General features: G+C 40.6%; 1 protein-coding gene across 2 annotated transcripts in view; it reads left to right on the top strand.

Annotated features, from left to right (window-relative positions):
• Positions 1 to 22,570, top strand: part of LOC116985343 (collagen alpha-1(VII) chain-like) — a 278,255-nt gene that overhangs the window by 173,759 nt on the left and 81,926 nt on the right. For both annotated transcript variants that reach the window (XM_033040083.1, XM_033040084.1), the window contains 10 exons: positions 7,287 to 7,364; positions 7,849 to 7,929; positions 9,534 to 9,572; positions 9,666 to 9,725; positions 10,532 to 10,558; positions 10,816 to 10,851; positions 11,670 to 11,729; positions 14,758 to 14,883; positions 19,282 to 19,353; positions 21,412 to 21,447. In XM_033040083.1, the coding sequence (XP_032895974.1) occupies positions 7,287 to 7,364; positions 7,849 to 7,929; positions 9,534 to 9,572; positions 9,666 to 9,725; positions 10,532 to 10,558; positions 10,816 to 10,851; positions 11,670 to 11,729; positions 14,758 to 14,883; positions 19,282 to 19,353; positions 21,412 to 21,447 (615 nt within the window). The remainder of the gene's footprint in view (positions 1 to 7,286; positions 7,365 to 7,848; positions 7,930 to 9,533; positions 9,573 to 9,665; positions 9,726 to 10,531; positions 10,559 to 10,815; positions 10,852 to 11,669; positions 11,730 to 14,757; positions 14,884 to 19,281; positions 19,354 to 21,411; positions 21,448 to 22,570) is intronic.

Raw genomic sequence — 22,570 nt, 5'->3', positions numbered from 1 at the left:
TCCACAGACTCGCAACTCTCTGTGTGAAAAAGTGTTTCCTCGTCTCCGTTCTAAATGACTTACCCCTTATTCTTAAACTGTGGCCCCTGGTTCTGGACTCCCTCAACGTCAGGAACCTGTTTCATGCCTCTAGTACGTCCAAACCCTTAATAATCTTACATGTTTCAATAAGCTACCCTCTCATCCTTCTAAACTCCAGAGTGTACAAGTCCAGCCGCTCCATTCTCTCAGCATATGACAGTCCCGCCATCCCGGGGCCACGTGGCCTTTCCATTTTTACTCCTACAGTGAGTAAGACAAAGGGAATGAACGGTGGGATGGTAAATGGGAATGATAAATGAGTTTTAAAGATCCTGGTACTTTCAGGATGCAGGTGTAAAACTGAATCGAAAGATTCATTGTGGGACAAGTGGGGTTAGGTTTTTAAAGTTGTGAATTGAGTCGATGACTGAGCAGTGACTTTACACTTGACCAGGACTCTCCAGAACTAAGGTCAAAACCAAAGCCTTGAAAAATATCCTAAAACGGTTGAGAGATTATGGAAGCACTGCCACAGAATATTGCAGTTCAGCTAAAGAGATAAATATCTACTTAATTGTGAAATAACCCATGAGACTTTATGAGTCAAATGGTCTATGTATGTTCCTGATATCCAGAGGTAGTGGGTAAATCAGAGTGTTAATCTAATCTGCAAATGAAGGCTTTTATGTCTCCTCTTCTGACGGGGTTTACAGATCCAGTGAGAATAATTAGAAACATTGAACGACGAGGCACAGAATCAGTTGTATAATCCATTCATTGTATCTGTCCCAGCTCTTAGAAGGAAATGTCAAATTAATCCAATTCTTTTATTCTTTTCCTAGTTACCTTAAAAATTTAACCTAAGTCTTCCCAGATCAAGTTACCAGCGCAAAGTTGCCCCGATGCGAAACGTCATCCGTCCATTCCCTCCAAAGCTGCTACCTGATCTGCTGAGTTCCTCCAGATCTTTGCTTTTTGCTCAAGATTCCAACATCTGCAGTTTCTTGTGTCTCTGATATATTACATGCAGACTCTAAGCTGGTAGTTTCAGCATGGCTCCACAGACTTGGCAATTTGGAAACTACACCTGTTCAGTAAAAAGCATCGCGCTGCGTTGGAGTCTAAGGTGGTGTTGGAACATAATTTCACTCTATTGAACTCTAGTCTATAATGTATAGGCCCCGTGAAGGCTTAACATCAATAGCAAGTGACAACAATAGATACAACATACAGTTCCCCTCAATAGATCATTTTTTCCCATTTTAACAAGCATAACAATTCATCAATTGTTGAAAAACGTACAGAATGAAGCTGCACGTTACGATCTACAAATACACTTATCAGCTCCTCTTAAATTGTCATGCCAATTAGAATCAATTTCTCTAAGAAAACTCTACCTCAGCTTAATATCTGCAGGAGCTGAGCTTCCCAGAAAAAGTTGTGAAATGACTTTGCAACTAAAGATTTTAAATGTTCTAAGAATTTTATCTGGTTGTGTGTATTTTCAAAAAGACCTAGACAAGTAAGTTACCTTGTTTTGTAAGACCATTTTCTTGAGCTCTGTTACTTTGCAGAAAGGAAAGTTTGAATTTTGTATTTGTACTTAATGCGAAAAGGAAAAATAACACATGCCTTGTAAAATACAAAAATAAACTACCCTTGTCTTAAAAGAAACATTTCTTCGTGGATTTTATTGAACCACATTTCAATAAAAAAATAAAGTTTCAATCGTGAGTTTTCTCACCATCTAGATAACATGACTAAATGTTAGTCTTTATTGCTTGGTATGGTAACATAGTGGTTGTTATTATCCTGAAGATAGACACAAAATGCTGGAGTATCTCAGCGGGACAGGCAGCATCTCTGGAGAGAAGGAATAGGTGATGCTAGTGGAGACCCGATACATTGATCCGAGGACTAGAATTCTGATGCCATCACATTAGCTGGGGCATTCAGATTAAGCAATTAAATAACGGAACTAAAAATCTATGAAATTGTTTTAGACAATAGACAATATGTGTAGGAGTAGGCCATTCGGCCTTGAAAACCAGGATCACCAATGTCCGTCAGGAAGTGAATAAGAACATATAGGAGCAGTTGCAGGCCATTTGATCATAAGGTCATAAGTGATGGGTGAAAATTAGGCAAATCGGCCCATCAAGTCTACTCTGCCATTCAATCATGGCTGATCTATCTCTCCCTCTTAACCCCATACTTCTGCCTTCTCCCCATAACCTCTGACACCTATACTAATCAAGAATCCATTTACCTCTGCCTTAAAAATATCCACTGACTTGGCCTCCAGAGCCTTCTGTGGCAAAGAATTCCACAGATACACCACCCTCTGACTAAAGAAATGTCTCCTCATCTCCTTCATAAAAGAATGTCCTTTAATTCTGACCTAGACTCTCCCACTAGTGGAAACATCCTCGCCACACCCACTCTATCCAAGTCTTTTACTCTTCACTATCCTGCAGAACTGCTCTGCCATAGCTGACCTTGTACCTTAAGCACCATTTTCCTGTCCAATTCACATTCCTTTATTTAAACCTTGATCTCTGTTTTGATTGCAATCAATAGAAAAGCTACTATAGCCCTCCAGCACAGAGAATTCCATGAATTTCCCTCCTTTTGAAATCCTATTCATGGCCAAGGCTCCACCAACATGGTTGCCATTTAACCATCTTCTGAAATAGCCTGGTCATTTGCTCAGTCTTGGGGACAATTAGGAATCGGGAAAACACGCTGTCCTTGCATGTGACATTTTCATCCTGTAACAAAAAAAAGATATTGGGGAGTGAGGACAATGACCTAGAAACTTTGGTGGAAATATTCTTGCCGTTGAAATTAAATAAAGCTGGGTCCTATGAAACATCAATTCAACTATGAACAATGAAGAATAAAATAATCTTTTAAATCATGATTATAACATAACATCAGAGGGTTAATTTCTTGGTTTATGTTCAGACATTCCTGAACCATTGCATGCAGTGAACATCGAAGCACATTAAGGATATCAGAAGGACACCAACCTTTCACAGGAAAATTCCCTTCATTTGGAAAGTGTTTGGGCAGAAAATCTGAACTGATTTTTCAGGGACATAGACCACGCTTTACTCTGAAAACACTCACTCCATGTAACTCTGCTAGACATTTCAGCAACACTTCACTTAGTGATTTTAGTATAATAAATAACTGCACTGCAGAGCATAAAAATGAACAGAAGCCACAATTTTATAAATACATACACCAGCCTCAATCTAACCCAAGTGCCCAAACTTATCTTGACAGGTTATCTTGACAGACATTCCTGAACCATTGTTTGCAATGAACATCGAAGAACATTACGGTTATCGCAAGGATTCCAACTCATCCTAATTCTAGATTCAATTTTAAACTGTAGAGATTAGAAAGATCTTAACTTCAGATATATACAAAATGTTGGAGTAACTCAGCGGGACAGGCAGCATCTCTGGAGAGACTGAAGAAGGGTCCCGATCCAAAACATCACCCATTCTTTCTCTCCAGAGATGCTGCCTGCCCCTCTGAGTTACTCCAGCATTTTCTATCTATCTTCGGTTTAACCCAGCATCTGCAGTTCCTTCCAACAGATCTTAACTTCAGTTACCTCTCTCATAACCTAGACAGAACAATCATAAGATTCGTTGGTTTCAGAACAACTGGGAGGAGAAGGGGTGTGTTCCTGATCCTTAACAATATCCAGAGTTGATAGGTAGGCAAAAATAGGAACCAGGCTTGGCTGAGATATCCAAACATTTGGTTGGACACATTACTAGTGGCCACAGCCTACTTACAAAAATCCCTCCTCACACTCTTGCCAATATCCTAAACCCACACACTCTGTCCATCCATGCAGTGTACCAACATCCCTGTCAAGAAATGTTATATAAATCCCCAGTCGGATTGCTGAGCAGCCTGGAAACAAACTTGTCAAAAATTAATGAAAATTTTAAATATATTAATTTTTAATATTTCTATCGTTTTTCTTAGACTTAGATTCCTTTATTGTCATTCAGACCTTTCGGTCTGAACGAAATTTCATTGCCTGCAGTCATATACAATAATAATAAATAACAAAACATACAATAAACACAAATTAACATCCACCACAGTGAGTTCACCAAGCACCTCCTCACTGTGATGGAGACAAATGTCTTAGTCTCTGTCTCTTCCCAGATTTCTTTGAGAATGTGCAAGAGAATGTCAAATAAATAGCTATGAGACGTCCGTATTACAGGTACTAGGGTGAAGAGTGCACAATGTGAGTAGTTGCCTTCAGGCAAAGAGAGCAGGAGGAATCAAGAGCAAAGGAAACATTCTTATTGATGACACATTGAGCCCACCCTTCAAGACTTTGGTGCCTACGTTGTATGAGGTCTTCAATTGTACCCAAAGACTCAAATCACAAATTGTGAGCTGGTCCCGTGGTGCAGTAAATACATCTTATAAAAAGGATATTATAATAGATATAAGTGGTCAAGTTTTTCATGCCTTTTAAAACTAGTTATCAAGGAGAGAATATGAGAGAGTCTTCCAACTCAAAGGTTCTTAACCATCTCCGATTGACCAAGAAAATAACATAAGAAAACTAATTTCAAAACTATTTATGACATAACTAACATCCTACATGAATATTGCATTTTCTGGACATTCAATAAATTCTTGCTTACATTCGAGAGCCATTTCAAACAATACAAGGATTTTTAGATCTTTTTCTTTGGGGGGGGGGCAAATTCAATTGCAGTCTGGACCTCAAAATGAGCCCGACTGCCAAAAGGACCAGTCTTTGAGCTGGTGAAATGTACACATTTACCCTGATTGTACTTCATATCAAGGCTTGGCTCCACAGAAGATGGCTTCACCTTAGCCAAGAAATGCTAAGAAATATAGATTTTGTAGGTTCCAGTCATATATTTGACCCTCCTTTTTGATTTTGCCTCATTGTATCATTTAATCTGTCGCTTATTCACCTTATTTTTAAACATTTCTTCAAGGCTCAATGTCTCCCTTCAGCTATCCTTTTCACGCATTCATTGAGTTAAATCTCTATTTACATTTCAAGTCACTATATTGGACTTCCTTTCCCTTTATTTTTATCGAGTTCATCTCATTACATCAAGCATATCCTTTCATATTCTACATATTTCCTCATAATTACACCATACCACCACAGCACTCACCAAACATCAAATGCAGTTTATTTCTTTAGATGTGCAAAATGAATTGGAGATGCCGTGTCAGATTCATTATAATTTTAAACCATAGCGTACAGTACATGCTTCTGCACCAGAAGCTGTAGCCTTAATTAATAAGGCCACCAGTCTTTCATACTTCTTCTTTATCTCTGTGAGAACATTTTAGCCGAGCATATTTAATCTTTAGTGTCATCCCTGATCAAGTTTCTATCAAGGTAATTGCATCCTGCTCCTCCATTATAAGTCTCCAGTTTCATTATTATGATTCATTGCGCGCTGCACGATCAGATGTTATAGATGTCAGCTGTCGACCTTTTGTGCTTCTCAATAGCCCTTTTTCTCAATGTTCCCTTCACTATCACAATAACGTTACTTTCATCTGTCCTAACATTTGCGACCTTACAGCATGTTGTCTTGAGTTTATTCGCACCTTTCATGCCCTTTCTTTGCACTCATTCTTTTCGCTCTTTAATGGAGCCGAAGAATTGCATTTTCCGTTTGTCTAACCGTATCCGATTAATTGAGAGATCCACAGGTTAATAGTTTTTCTATCAAATTGTTCCTCTTCTCACACATATCACAATCCATTTGTGATCTTCCAGGACAATCCATCCAGGGCAAGAAAAAAACTTTGATCACAAGGAAGGGGGAATTCTCCAGTCTCTCCATTACCTATAGCTTCCCCCAGTGATGCCTTGGTTTAATGCCCACTAGGCAGTGCCTCCTGATATCTTTTTTCCCTTGCTATGCAAAATTATACAGAAGAAGCAAAGCTCAATACTACAATGGTAGTGAGATGCTGGTAGCTTCGACATATGTTACACCCGTTCAGCCTAAGCTCCAACAAGTTGCACAATCAAACTGCCTTCATAACATATCCCCTTCCATCACAATTGAGATGTTGTTTATGCTATGCCGAAGGATTTTTCTTTCTGAAATTTTCATGTAGACCAGAGCTACACTATAGTTGATAGAGTCAGACACAACAAGGTCATTTTGAGAGATTCTGTTACAGGTATAGAACATATTCAAGAAGGAATTGCAGATGCTGGAAAATCAAAGGTAGACAAAAGTGCTGGAGAAACTCAGCGGGTGCAGCAGCATCTATGGAGCGCAGGAAATAGGCAAAGTTTCGGGCCAAAACCCTTCTTCAGACTGATGCAGCGTTGGGAGGGGGGTGGGGGGCGGGAAGAAGAAAAAGCCAGGATGGGGGGGGGGGGGGGAGAAGAAAATGCTTCCCCCCCCACCCTGCATCAGTCTGGGGGGGGAAGCATTTTCTTCTTCCCCCACCCCCCCCCCATCCTGGCTTTTTCTTCTTCCCGCCCCCCACCCCCCCCCCCCCCCCTCCCAACGCTGCATATATGCTGCCGCACCCGCTGAGTTCCTCCAGCACTTTTGTCTACTTTTAGGTATAGGACATTCCTGGTTAAAATAGTGCTGATGAAAAAGAGGAATACAGCTTTGGAGCCTCGCAAAATTATACTTGGGCTTGCATCTCCAGGACCTGATTCAAATCCAAACTAAATAAATAAAACACAATTTTCTGGTCTATGTATGTGTAGAATTGCTCATAACACTAATGCAAAAACTGGAGCCACAGAAATGAAGTTACTCTAATTCAATGCTAATTTCAACTACGTAAATTGACAGTCTATGCCAATGTATGAATTTGGAAATAATCACATCAGCGCCTCAGAGATTTCCGTCTGGAATTAAGACTGAGAATTAATGTTCAGGCACATTTTTAACAATTGATGAAATGGAAAATTAATGCTCTTTAAATTCTTAGTTGTGTCACACACATCTAATTCTAAATGCATGGATATCTCTTGTTAATGTTAATAAAAAGTCATATAAAGACAAATACCGTGGTCTAGGCCATATCCTTCCCATACATCATTGGTTTCTATTTCTCGAGCAACATCTGCATAAAGCATCTAGTTAGTTAGATGAGGAGATGTGACAATATATAGAACAATCTTTAAAACATTGGAGATGATGCATCAGATTTTTAACTTCATTTAACAAATTCAAATTTTTTTGAAACAGGCTAAACAATATATCACAGAGTCTTCAGAAAAGATTTTAATAAGAGTAAGAAGAATGGATCCACTCCAGGAAGACCAGGTAAACAAAAATGTGCATTCGTTAATCAGCAGGCCTGAGCGATACTTCGTACTAAAAATGATTACACATGTTCTAATAAATAATTAAGAAATATTCCATCTGAATAACATTGGTCATGCTTCACCTTTACAGAATAGTATCAGAAATATGTTTAAGTGCAGCACCGTGAACAGTGTGGAAACCCTACATTGATTTAAAGTTATATATGCCTACAATGCCATTCCACAGAACTTTATCACCAATGGAGTGTGGTCACTGTAGCGGTAATAGGAAATTCTGCAGCAATTTGCACAAAGTACGATCCAATACACAACCACATAACAGTGCCAGAAGGTATTATTGATTGAGGGTTTAAAATTGGCCGGGAAACCAATTTATACATTCATAAGTATCTTCAAAACATCATCAAAATTGAATATTTTACATCCACTGAGATGGTGAAACCTGGTAGGTATATCTTATGTGCTATAATTTTATGTTGCAGACATGGATATCAGGAGCAGTGGAAATTAGGAAAGAAAAGAAACTGAGGGCAAGAAAAAAACTTCGATCACAAGGAAGGGAGGTACACGCATTTCATCCATAATTAACCATCCTTGAAAGTATTGCATTGCAGGAGATTAAACAGCTTTATTGTATCTGACTTGGTAGGTTGAATCAGTCTGAAGAAGGGTCTCGACCCAAAATGTCTCTTATTCCTTCGCTCCATAGATGCTGTCTCACCCGCTGAGTTTCCCCAGCTTTTTTGTCTACCTTTGATAGTTGAATAGCTCAGTTCACTGTACGGCCATTATATTTTGGGGTTGACTGTTAGAAGGATCAGTGCCATTCTACAGCATACTAATCTCCAATAGATGTTAGTGATGTTCGAGTACTAGGGCAAAAACAGAAGACAATTGAGATACCACCACACATTTAAAAGTGTGGGAATGGAAATGTGGAGAAACAACTATTTGAAAGCTCAAAAGATTGAAAGCACATATAGCCAGATTTATGATCAACCTCTTCCCATCTGTTATCAAACTCTTGAATGAACTTCTCATAAGCCAAGGATGTCTTCCCGATCTCCAACCTACCTCTGTAAATTTTAAAGAGCGTCTTAAAGGAGGAAAGTGGTGAAATAGTTAAGGGAAGAATGTTCAGTGTATTGACAAAATAGTTAAAGACAAAGTTATAGTTAAAACTGAGTATGTTCAAGAAGGCATAATTGAAGAAGCACAGATAAAGCAGAGGGTTGCAAGGGCTGGAGCAGGTTATAAAGCTAGGGAAGGGCAAGGATGAGCAGCTAACACTTCTATGTTTTCTCCCACCTCTGTCACCAGGGTGAAAGGAACTTCTGAACCCAGAGTGAAAAAACAAGGTTCTGGACTCACTCAGCGGGTTAGACAGAATTTGTGGGGGGAATGGACAGGTGATGTTTCGGGTTGGGACCGTTCCTCACACTCATAAAGAGGGATTGGGGTGATGATGGAAAAGAGAGGTATGGTGGGGCAAAACATGGCATGTGATAGGTGGACGCTGGTGAGGAAGTGGGTGTGATTGGGAAATGGTTCTAGATAGTGACAAGCGCTAGAAAAGGAGACAATAGAGCATCAGCTGTGGAAAGAAGTGGAGTGAAATGTAAAGCCGGGGGGGGAGTGATATGAGTGGAAGGAGTGACGGGGGGAGCGAGAATTGGGGCAGAAATCTCCCATCTCCACAGAAAATGCAGGCCTTGGAGATGGGAGGAGTGGGAGCTGAACGCAAGGAGGCGGACAAAGGAACGGGGATATGGGTGATGGGAGAAATGTTTATGCACCGGGTTTGGGTGTGGGAGAGGAAAGAGAATGGATGGGTTTGGGGGATATTATTTGAAATTAAAGAATTTAATGTTCATACCATTGGGTTGTGGAGTATCCAATTGAATATGAGATGCTATTCTTCCAGTTTGTGTGTGACCTCACTCTAGCAGTGGAGGTGGTCAAGGACACAATGGGAATATGGGATTATTATCCTGAAATTTTAACCATATTTCTCTCTCTACTGATATTGCCCAAATGTCCATTTTTTTCCAAGTAATTTTTATTTTCATCTTGGATTTCCAGCAATCAGAACATGTTGCTCTTTTTGTATAAATTCTTGCTCTGAATATCATAAAATAAATCAATGTTCTACTATTCTATTCACCAGGATTCTTTTCACAGCATCAGAAAGTTGAAAAGAGAAGAGGTACATTGATCCCATCAGAAATATATTCTATTTTAACAATTTCATGAACTTTACAGATTAGTCTGAGATGTGGATTCTTTTCTCATTTGACAGAACAAGGCCATGAATGTTATTGCTCCTGCACTGACAATCCTTTCGCTGCAAGGTCAAAAGGTAATTTATGGATTTTCTAAAACTCTTGTTCGTAAATCCAGTCAGGATCACTCCTCTCGATAGATGTTTAATTTTTCCTGGAGCGTTTTGTGCAGAATCCTGACCCTAAGCAACAGACATACAACACCAGATTCCACTGATGAGTAATGTTGATATTATGTAGATATTGCTCAGTTCTGGTACTGGATTCGTGAATTTGTGACAGTGATTTAATCTATTTTCCCTTCCGAATATTTTTAAGTTCATTTAATGGGATCCGGCCATCTCTGAGAAGGGCAGCATTAATTCTCCGTCCCTAGTTGGCCCCTGAGCAGGCATTGGTGACATATATTTCGGAAAACATTCTTTGTCAAAAGTCAATGACATGGAGTGGGTCTGAAATTATGTTTAGGCCAGACCAAGTGGGAATAGCAGATTTTCTCCTTTGAAGAACGTTCGTGGACCAGATTATGTTTTACCTTTGTATCAACTTGTCACTCAAGACAATATTTGGTCATATGTTCTCCTGACATTTGTAGTTTGTGCATGAATTGCTTTCTTTAGTGCAGGAAAAAGGCTTGAACTCTTGTGTTCAATGAGAATCTTATGAAGGAATATTACACTGTTCAGATGGACGGAAGTTGTAAAAAAGTAATACTCCTTCAATCCTGCAACCATGTCCTAACCTAGGAAATGTTTCCTAATCTAATACAAACATAAGTAATTTTCCAAATAGAGAGACCAATATTTAAATTAATTTCATTTTTTTCTCCATCCGAAAGATTATCAAACACGCACCTTGTTTGTCCTTACTTTGTTTTTTACAGGGAGAACCAGGAACAGCAGAAAACATGGTATGGACTGTTAATACCATATACAAATTATATTTAACAAAACTTTGTGCTGCTTTTGCTTCAAGTTTAGAATATTATAACTTAAGATTCAATTAGGATTAAAATGTTACCATCTTGTTACAAGCAATGTGATATATAGAGATTAAATCACTAAAAAGGCAGTCAGAAAGCACTGTTGATTATGAAGTCAATTAATCGATCAACATAATTCATTCTTTATGGCACCAATTTAAAATAACTTTTTATTATAATTACAGGGTAACAAGGGGGAAAATGGTGAAAAGGGTCCAAAGGTAAGATTAGGCTCCACATTTATATATTTTTGCTGCATTGTCTATTATCCTTGCTGATTTTCTAGTGTTGACTCATGTGGGGGGTTGCCTTTCTTCTGGCATTAAAACCATCCCCCATTAAGAAGAATCTTTACCTCACAGACACGAGATGAGGGCTCCATGAACTGAAGTTCATCAATGTTCATCAACTGAGCTGGTGTTCCTGTTTCGAATCATCGTAGATTGTTAAGAAAGGAAAACACATGACATGGCAAGAAGCTCATGGGATGAACCCTTGGGATTGGGAAGGATTGGTTTGAAAAGGTGGATAAGAGGTTTGGTGAACAGAGCTTGGTGGTTGCAGATTTGCAGCACAATTTAGTGTAGTGGATTTGGAGGTCATATTACCATGGGTTGAATCTGAATTATTACTCTCCGCCCCTCCCCCAGATGCATTTGCGGCCTTTGACATAATTCACCATCCCTTATCTCCATTTTCCTGCTCAGTGGAATTGCCCTCAGTCTAATCCATCCAATTTGTGGTCAGGGAATCCTCAGCAATGGCCAATCTTCCTACTTCATTCTTTCAGATTGTATCTCCAGGATCTCCAGAATTCTAACTCAACATAGAACACAATGAAAGTATACAAGTCAGTCAGCAGCTGAAATTAGAAGTAAAAACAGGCTCATATTTTTGACAACATGATCAACAGAGATGTGAACAATATATTGAACCTTTTCAAATTTATTAAAAAATTTTTTTAAACAGAATAATATTGTTATAATCAATGATTCATTATGATCTGCATTTAATAATATCTCCATTTTTGCTTTACCAGGGAGAGCCTGGCATTGGTTTCAGAGGACCAATTGGTCAGTCAGGATCTCCTGGACAAAAGGTATGAAGCCCTTGAAGCCAGCATTCTGTTGAGAGTCAGGAGGTTTATATCATGAAAGATAGACACAAAATGCTGGAGTAAATCAGCAGGTCAGGGTGCATCTCTGGAGAAAAGGAATAGATGATATTTCAGGCCAGAACCCTTCTTCAGACTGGAGGTTTCCGACCCGAAACGTCATCTATTCCTTTTCTCCAGGGATGCTGCCAGACCCGCTGAGTTACACCAGCATTTTCTGTCTATCTTCGGTATAAACCAGCATCAGCAGTTCCTTTCTACACATTGTACAGCATGGAATCAGGCCTTTCGGTCTACAGAGTTTGCACTGACCAACAATCATCCACTTTAACTCAAATTCTACTCCTTTCTACCCTTAGCTATTTTGGTCTTTCTATATTCTCATCAACCACCCTCCGAATCTACTGTGAATTCCACACTAATGTTAATTTACAGTGGGCAATTGACCCACCATCCCGCACAATTTTGGGAAGATAGCACCAGATGTCGGGATTGAACCTGGATTGCACAGCATTGCACAAAAACACATTTTATTTAAATTAATTATAAATTACACATAAGATTCTAAAAGATGGAAAAAAGACATTAGTGCAAAAACATAGTGGGGAAAAAGCATAAAATTAGAAAGAAACAAACAAGGAGGACCTTAAGGATTTTGGATAATGGTCCTATGCTTGTGCTTTATATTGAACTTGATAAAGTGAAACATAAATATGTGCGGGTTTCATGCTATATCTCTACAAATAATAGGATTAAACAGAGAGCAGTGAAATAAAAGAAATGGAGGCAAAAGGAACTGCAAATGCTGGAATCTTGATCAAAACACAAAGTGCTGGAGTAGTGTATGTTGTTTGGTTTAGTTTAGAGATACTGCGCGGAAACAGGCCCTTCGGCCCACCGAGTCCACACCGACTAGCGATCCCCGCTTACTAACACTATCCTACACACACTAGGGACAATTTTACATTTATACCAAGCCAATTAACCTAAAATCTGTACGTCTTTGGAGTGTGGGAGGAAACCGAAGATCTCGGAGAAAACCCACACGGTGTTGGGGAGAACGTACAAACTCCGTACAGACAGCACCTGTGGTTAGGATCGAACCCGGGACTCTGGTGCTGCGAGCACGGTGAGGCAGCAACTCTACCGCTGCGCCACGATGTCACCCTCAGAGTAACTCAGCAGATCAGGCAGCATCTGTGCAAGCAATGGATAGGCAATATTTTGGGTCAGGACCCTTCTTCAGACCAATTGTATAAGGGGGAGAAGAGGTGGTCATAAGACAAAGCCTTGCAAGTTTAGTTTAGTTTAGTGATACAGCAAAGCAAGAATTTCATTGTCCTATACAGGGACACATGACAATAAACTCACTTGAACTTGAACTTGAACTTGAACAGCGTGGAAACAGGCCCTTCAGCCCACCGGGTCCAGGCTGACCAGCAAACCCCGCACGCATTAACACTATCCTACACACACTAGGGCCATTTTTTTACACATACACCAAGCCAATGAACCTACATACCTCTACGTCTTTGGAGTGTGGTAGGAAACTGAAGATCTCAGAGAAAACCCACGCGGTCATGAGGAGAACGTAAAACTCCGTACAGACAGCACCCATGGTTGGGAGAGAACCTGAGTCTCCGGTGGTGCAAGCGCTGTAAGGCAGCAACATGCACCAATGTGCCGCCCATAGGTAATAGGTGAATATAGGTGAGGGGGGTTGACAGAAGGATGCACAAAGACTACTGATGAAGAGGAGTCACAAAGGTGTCGGATAATGAAAGTAGAGGAGTGAAATGTAAAGCCAGATGGAAAGATGTAGCTGGAAAAGGATATGGAAGGGAAGAAATTTATTGTATTGGATCATTTATTGCTCTCTTCAAGTTGATAACCAACCAATATGAAACTATGGTTACAAATATGGTAAAACGAACATGCTATTTTGTCCTTTTGTAATAAATTAGTTACGCCCCAATAAAATATTACATCCATTTTTAACATAAAAGTTTTCGTTATTTTTGGATCTTTAAAATAAATTAAACCAGGAATCTACATTAGGCCAGGGCCTCGCACCAGGGTCTCTTCCATATCTCACAACACTACTCTCTCTCCCCATCCCCGCACTCGCAACAAGGGCAGAGTCCCCCTAGTCCTCACCTTTCACCCCACCAGCCGTCACATACAACCAATAATCCTCCGTCATTTCCGCCACCTCCAACGTGACCCCACCACTCGCCACATCTTCCCATCTCCCCCAATGTCTGCCTTCCGCAAAGACCGCTCCCTCCGCAACTCCCTTGTCAATTCTTCCCTTCCCTCCCGTACCACCCCCTCCCCGGGCACTTTCCGTTGCAACTGCAAGAAATGCAACACCTGTCCCTTTACCTCCCCCCTCGACTCCATTCAAGGACCCAAGCAGTCGTTCCAGGTGCGACAGAGGTTCACCTGTATCTCCTCCAACCTCATCTACTGCATCCGCTGCTCTAGATGTCAGCTGATCTACATCGGTGAGACTAAGCGGAGGTTGGGCGATCGTTTCGCCGAACACCTCCTCTCGGTCCGCAAGAACCTACCTGACCTCCCGGTGGCTCAGCACTTCAACTCCCCCTCCCACTCCGAATCTGACCTCTCTGTCCTGGACCTCCTCCATGGCCAGCGTGAGCAACACCAGAAATTGGAGGAACAGCACCTCATATTCCGCTTGGGGAGTCTGCATCCTGGGGGCATGAACATTGAATTCTCCCAATTTTGTTAGCCCTTGCTATCTCCTCCCATCCCTCAGCCCTCGGGCTCCTCCTCCTCCTTTCTCCTTCCTTCTCCTCGCCACCCCCTATCAGTCTGAAGAAGGGTTTCAGCCCGAAACGTTGCCTATTTCCTTCGCTCCATAGATGCTGCTGCACCCGCTGAGTTTCTCCAGCTTTTTTTTTTTGTGTACCATCTACATTAGGCCAAACTGAAACACAGATCTGCAATGCTGCGCCAACGCTAACTGTGATTTATTTTTTGTGATTAGGGTGAACCAGGGCAAAGTGGTCCTCCAGGGGCACAAGGTACCCAAGGCATTGCAGGTAATACTGGTATCCCAGGAGCCCAGGGCATGAGAGGTCCCTCCGGAGTGCCAGGACTGCCAGGCATCAGGGTAACTATGAAAACAACACGTTTTCTTCGGAGGCACAAAAAACTGCAGAAGGTAGAATCTGTAGTAAAAAAGGGGAAGCGGCTGGAGGATCTTCGCAGGACAGGCTGCATCTGTGGAGGAAAATGGAGAGTCAACGTTTATCTTCATCTCTAGACTGAACCCTTCATTCAGCTTCGATGAAGGATCCCGACCCAAAACGTCGACTGTCCATTTCCCTCCACAGAAGCTGCCTGTCATACCGAGTTCCTCCACCTGCTGCCCTCTTTTTGGCTGAATATTGCTTTTACTTCGTGAAACCTCCATTCCATAATGTTCAGCCTTTTTCTCACATCTGTGTCTGAATGCACCAACATATTATCGGCCATAAAAATGAACATAAAATAATGTAATTAAAAATTTTAATATGTATAGCAAGTTAATTGAACCAATAACAGATCAGGGATTTTTTAGTTAATTTAAAAAGGCACTTTCACTAAATTGGACCAGAGCTGGGGAATCCCAATCTTTTTCAGCAAATCCCTCGACCCTCTCTGTTTTTGGATACATTTAGTATCTTATTTATTTTATGTTAGCATCCAATCAAGAGTTTGTTTAAGTCAACCTCTCCTGGTAATGGGATTTCCTGTTGTGTGTAAAGACCAATCCAAGCACAAGGCCAACCTTGGATGATGTAAATAATTATCTCTGCCAGAATTTAGTCAAATATAATCAGCTGTGGAACATTGGGCAAACTCCTGAGAATCTCTATTCCGTTATGCTGTACTGTGCAATAGTTTTCCAGACAATTTAACATGCAACTTTATTACCTTTGCAATAAAACAAAACATTTAATCTAACCACTCCTTTAATTGCGATCCTCTTCATTGTTAACTTTTCTGCCATGAACGCTGAACTCTGAAACAAATTACCTGGATCAACCTACTGTCACAATTATCACTTGTTATTCGATTCAAAGGGAAAGAATCTGCGAACATCCTTCACTAATTAAAGGCCATCCTGGCTCCATCCCTCCACCTTAGCATTGACTTACCTGTAATTGCTGGAACTCAGCCAAATGGTACCGATATTACAAGGTGGATGAACACTTTTTTGGGGGGGGACTCTGCTCTTTAGAGGGTGCCATGTAACTTTATTCAGTTCCGCCACTGGCCATAGTGATAAGATCCTATCCCTGACTTTTTTGTTTCTCTATATCTATTTTTTCCGTTATGACACTCCTAAAATCTACCTCTTTGAGCTAGAAGCTCCTATATCAACTGACAAGGCTCAGTGTCAAATTTTGTTTGATATGGCTCCTGAAGCACCTTGAGACATATTACACATTAAATGAACTATATAGTGCACAAGTTGATATTTTTGTTTAATTTTGTTATACAAAACTTAGGGTTGTAGTGACTCATCTTCTCTTGAATATTTATTCTCCAAGAGTTCTCACTGAGATTCCTCACATAACTGACTGTCAAAGTAATAACCCAGGAGACCTCGCTCTGTGAAACATTTTCACTTTTGTCCCTGGATTTTAATTAAAAGTCACCCACAAGCCATGCGTTTCTGGAAATTAACTGCGGAGATTTTAATGATCGTTCTAGCATCCAGTAGAGGCATGTTGATTAGGTTAGGGAAGGATTTCTAGTCAGAGATGAAGAGGTTGCAAGAGCTTTTAATGAGACCATCTCCTTGTAATTGTCTGAGTAACACAAATTAATCTTGCCTTATGATGCTTGCATCATCCAACACATCTGAGAAATAAAAGCCACTTAGCCTATTGACTTCTTAATGCACATGCCGCAGTGCTGAACCTTAAGGGTTTTCTTTCCAATTTTTGAAGTTATCTTTCACTTCCTGCTATCTTTAAGGACTGTTAATTTAACAAAATGTCTTAAATCAAAATCTCTCAGACAGAAAAATAATATGCCCTATTAAAAATATTCAGGAAATTATCCAATAGAAACTCTTCTGCCCTGGTTAAGCCTTCAATAGTGCTCTTAAGATGATGCCACTAGCCTTCCTAGACCCAAGGAAAGAAATTATCTAATGGACGGAATGTACCAGTTTTCAATTCATTCAATATATCAACTACTCCAACTTTACAAATTTCAAAAGGCTCTGTTACACATTATTCAAAACTAATTAGGATGTCAAAACATATTTTATTCCCACAATAATTTAACCGCAAACAATTCTGAAAATTTAGCTATTTGCTGCTTCATCTTAAATTCCATCGACCTTTAACTTATTCTAATTATGTACTTTTAAAAAACGATCTTTTTCATTTTTTTCTCACCACTTGTTCGGAGTCTGTTTTTTAGAAATCATCAAATCCACAACAAATAATCGACTCAATTTCATGGGATTGATTTTAACTGTTTCATGCAGACAGGAAAGGGTAGCAAGGTAGCAACAGTGCAATCAGTGGAAAGGGCAGCTCACACCACAAGAACAGATTCACTTGTAGATGAAATAATTTACTATGTTGAAATTAAACATGGTTATGTTTTAAAAGTTTTAACCTCTCTGTCCTGGGTCTCCTCCATGGCCAGAGCGAGCAACACCAGAAATTGGAGGAACAGCACCTCATATACCGCTTGGGGAGTCTGCATCCTGCGGGCATGAACATTGAATTCTCCCAATTTTGTTAGCCCTTGCTGTCTCCTCCCCTTCCTCAGCCCTCGGGCTGTCTCCTCCCATCCCTCAGCCCTCGGGCTCCTCCTCCTCCTTTTTCCTTTCTTCTCCCCGCCGCCCACCCCCCCCCCCCCCCCCCTCCCCACCCATCAGTCTGAAGAAGGGTTTCGGCCCGAAACGTTGCCTATTTCCTTCGCTCCATAGATGCTGCTACACCCGCTGAGTTTCTCCAGCATTTTTGTGGATGTAGCAAAGAAAAGTTGAGGGATGGTGCCATTTAGAACAAGGACTGTCCAACATAACCGACAAAGAGGCAGACCTAGCTGTGCCCCATGCAAATGTCCACAGCAATACCTTTATCTTGGACAATCTGAGAGGAGTCAAAGGAGAAGTTGTTGAGGGCGAGGACAAGTTCTGTTAGGCAGAGGAGAGTATTAGTAGAGGGAAATTGATTTGGTCTCTGTTCAAGGAGGAACCAGAGGCTTGAGACTTTCTTGGTGGGGGATGGAAGCGTAAAGGGATTGGACGTCCATGGTAAAGATGAGGTAATGGGAGCCTAGAAATTGAAAGTTAATGAAGAGTTGAAGACCACCTGAAGTGTCTCAGGCATAGGTTGGAAGGGACAACTACAATGGAATCTAGGTATTCAGATTCTCCTGTCTCTTCCTCTAATTTTCAGGTCCCCCATCATTGCAACTCGTCCTGTCCCCACCCTTCCCTATTGTGCATTATTGCCAGTTGCGATGCCAATAGAGTAAGCTTCGCTGCAATGGAAAAGCCTATCTTGGTTTCTTGCATTACGGACAATGCTATTTCATATGGTTGGCAATAACCTTCCTCCAAATGTTACAGAAGCAAATGAATGTTCCCAACCGGTTCAGCTCCATGAATTACATATTGAAAACGCATAACTAGACTGTATGCAGTCAGTTGAATGCTATTTCACATAGTTGACAATAACTTTTCCTAAAAAGGTTGTACAGCCTTTCAATCGATTCGACAACTTGAATTGATTCGACAACAGGCAATTATGAAGGTCTGGTTAAATATTTGCAATTGAATGTAACATAGACCTGGCCGCTGCTACCGCTGTGCTCCTCTGAAAGGCCAGCCCATGAAACAGGATCCAAAATGGCCTACATGTTAGTGATGGGAGTGGCCACGGGAATCTTGCACTCTCTGCCTTGCCTGGTGGTCACCCAACTACCTTCCGCCTGCACCTTAAGTGTGATCACCTTACTGAAACCCCTATCTGACAATCAGGAGCTCTGGCAGGATGCACTTCCCACAGGTGTGTCACCGGCTGGGACATTGGTAGTTTTGCTGATCGCTCACATTCTGCAGGAGGAGAATACAGCTTCCTTGACCACACGAAGGCCAAAGAGGACCTTAACTTACCTTTTAGCTGCTCAGCCTCGCTGAAGCCTTTCGAGACAAATCCTCAGCACTTACCATTCAAACATTACACTTGGAACGCACACACATAGCCTCTCTCACAATGACACTCCAAAATGGCCGCTCCACTAGAGCCTGTCTCCCTCGTATTCGTTTCAAAAGGGGGGTCTTAATGGCGATTTTTAAAATTTCCTGTGCTCCTCTTTACAGCTCCACAGCCTCTTGTGAAGCTAACTAACTGAGATCAGTGAACTGTATGGCTCAAACCTGGGTACCTCCTGATGTTATGACCTGTAATAACACTCTAGATTTATTCATTATGTGGAGTATTGATATTAAGTTGATTTTATCAATGAATACTGTAGTATTTTCTTTGAATAGGGCAATCGAGGTAGAAGGGGGAAGAATGGATCACCCGGACCACCTGGAATAAAGGGACCACTCGGCAAGGCAGTATGTGTATAATAAAAAGGATAGATGTTGGCAGCATCGTTCTGTTGGAATATAATTTATTTACTTCACTCTGTCTACCTTTATATAATGTTTCACATAAGATGCCAGGTGTGCTTCCTCAAAATCTGCCTCAATCTCGGGCAAATCTCACTGCACTAAGATGACATTTACCTGCTTCCCACATTGGCTCTTATTAAGACCACCGAGGAAAACTGTCAAATGTTTGAGAAGGGGGTATCAAGTTTTTGATCTTCCTGATCTATCTGGTTCATTTATTCGCTGAGTTAAAGCTGAACCCAATGACAAAGGATTTGGTGTGCTGAAGGCCCTGTTTCCATGCTGTATCTCTAAACTAAACTAAACTAAACTAAACTGGACAAACTAGATAGACAGTGGCGGACTGGCCAGGGTGTCAGCTTGCCCGATGGCAAGTGGGCCCCTGATGAAGTGGGCCCCTGATGAAGTGGGCCCCCTATATCAAGTGGGCCCCTGATGAAGTGGGCCCCCTTTGTCTTCTGGCAACCAATATTTGTAGACCCAGTCCGCCACTGCAGATAGATCATGGTTCTCTCTATTCATGGATTCAAGTGTAGCCTTTGTTTAAAAATGAGAGTAAAGGGATAAACCACGTAACTACCTTCCAGTCCGTTCAAACATGGTAGCAGGGAAAGTTCCACAAACAAGAATCACAAATTTTAAAAAATATCTTAGATTTCCAGCATCAGTAGTTTTTTTTTGTTGAGAATCAATAATGATAACAAACCAGCAAAAACTTGTACTAATGTAAATTAAATAGAGAAAGATTTGTAAAAGGCAAATCATATCCCACTAAATTTGATTTAATAAAATTGATTTATCTGTTTGTTAAAAAGGTAACAAAGGGAGTCAATGTGGGAAACGCCATTAATATGTAGTTGTTGACTATACCTTGTTATAATTTACATCATTTATAAGGCCAATAATCAACAGTATTTAGGATTTTGGAATATTTGGGATGACCGTTGCCCCACTCTGGGACAGCACTGAACTTGCACTGACCTTTACAGTGAAGATTTGAGGGTAAAAATTGGTGAATTGGGAGCAGCAATTATCACGACAACAATGACTGATGCTATCTCACTGTGCTAGAGACCCAGTTCAAACCTGACTTTCTCCGGATGCTCTGGTTTGGTCCCACATCCTAAAGACATAAAGATTTAAAAATTAATTGGCCTCTATAAAAGGCCCTAGTGTGGATGAGTGATAGAATCTGGGGGAAGTTGATGAGAATATCATGCTATGAAAATAGTATTAATGTAGAATTCATATAAATGAGCATTTGGTGGAAAGACATGGTCATGGTGGGCCAAAAGACCTGTTTCCGTGCTCTATCGCCCCACAACTGTGAATTATTTTACCTATTGGAAATTGCTAGTGGTCCAAGCAAATTAAATTGTAAACAATGACCTTTCATCCAAATCTTGCTTTCTTTATTTTGTCTTTCTAACAAAATCACTTTGCAAAGAAATTATTGCAAATAATTGTAAACATGGAGAAAATTTAGTCAGAGGGTGGTGAATCTGTGGATCTTTTTGCCACAGAAGGCTGTGGGGACCAAGTCAGTGGATATATTTATGGCAGAGAAAGATAGATTCTTGATTCGTAGGGTGTCAGAGGTTTATAGGGAGATGGCAGGAGATTGAGGTTAGGAAGAAGAGATAGATCAGCCATGATTGAATGGCGGAGTAGACTTGATGGGCCAAATGGCCTAATTCTGCAAATGGCCTATCACTTATGACCTTATGAAAATAACATAAACAGAGGCCTAAAAAGAAAAAAATACACAATCATCCTGGTGATTGGTGAGAAGATCGAAAATGCTACCACAAGGGGTAGCTGAAGTTAACTTAATTTGAAAGAAAAGTTGAAAAGTAGATTAAACTAACAATGTTAATTTGCTCTGGTATATGCCTCAAATACACGTCACAATGTTTATTCATTTCAGATACTAACTTCAAGCTACCGTGAATGTTTCTAACATCTGTTTCAAACACAGAACTATTTCATTTTACTTTTCAGGGACCTCCTGGAAAACCTGGCATCAAAGGTTACAACGTAAGCTAACTTTTTCATTATCATCCTCTCTATGTTGTTTTCGACCTGAAATACTGTGGTGTAGTGGCAACATTATTGAATTGGTATCCCGAAGGTCTAAGCTGGTAAACAAGAGGACTTTATTTCAGATGGAGATGTGTCAGTTTGGGAATTTGAATATGAGGATTTGTAATTAAAAAGTGGATAAGTGCAAATACATCATTCACTTGCGTTCTTTTGGATGGAAGTTTGCCATTATTACCAGCTATTGTTTACAAGTAGCTGCAATCTCATTGGGACTCTTCCTGAAGTAGTTCAATAAATTATGGTGATATGGAATTGGTGCAAAGACTAACACCACATAAACTGCAAGGAGGCCTAACAGCATCTTCACAAATGCATCTAGAATGTGCGATAAAGATTTCTTTAAAATTCAAACAGAAAGACAATCCAGGGGCGTTGATCATGGACATTAATATTCCTTTTTAGTTATTTCTGGGGTATAATTGACTCAGTAGCTCTGTGTTCCCTTACAAAATGTTGGTTAGGCCGCATTTAGAGTATTGCGTGCAGTTTTGGTTGCCATATTACAGGAAAGGTATGATTAAGCTGAAGAGTGATTACCCTGGCGAGGGTGCAGAAAAGATTCCCACGTATTCCCACGTATGTTGCCTGACCCACTGAGTTCCCCAACACTTCGTTTTTGGCTCAAGATTACAGCACCTGTAGTTCCGTGTGCCTTGTTGCCCGGATTGGAGGACTTGAGTTATAAGGAGACATTGTATAGGCTCAGTGGAGCATGGGGCACTGAGAAATGACATGATAGAGGTCTTTAAAATGATGGGAAGCATAGATAGGATAGATAGTCAGAATACTGTGGTAGGGGTGTCTAAAACTAGAGGGTGTGGGTTTTCAGATGAGAAAAATAATGTTTCAAGGGGATCTAAGGGGTAGATTTTACACACAAAGAGTAGTTGGTGTCTGGAATGAGCTGCTGGAGGAGGTAGGCACAATGACAACATTTAAAAAGCACCTGGACATGTATTTGAATGAGCTAGGCATGGTGGGAATTGGAATTAAATCAGGCAAGTGGAATGAGTATAGTCAGGTGTGATGGTATAAAGAGTTGCATTTTTAACAGTAC

The sequence above is a fragment of the Amblyraja radiata genome, chromosome 21 (genome assembly GCF_010909765.2).
Source record: "Amblyraja radiata isolate CabotCenter1 chromosome 21, sAmbRad1.1.pri, whole genome shotgun sequence".
In the NCBI taxonomy this organism is placed as follows: domain Eukaryota; kingdom Metazoa; phylum Chordata; class Chondrichthyes; order Rajiformes; family Rajidae; genus Amblyraja; species Amblyraja radiata.
Note: the sequence above shows the minus strand (reverse complement) of the source record. Positions and strands in the feature narration are given on the sequence as shown.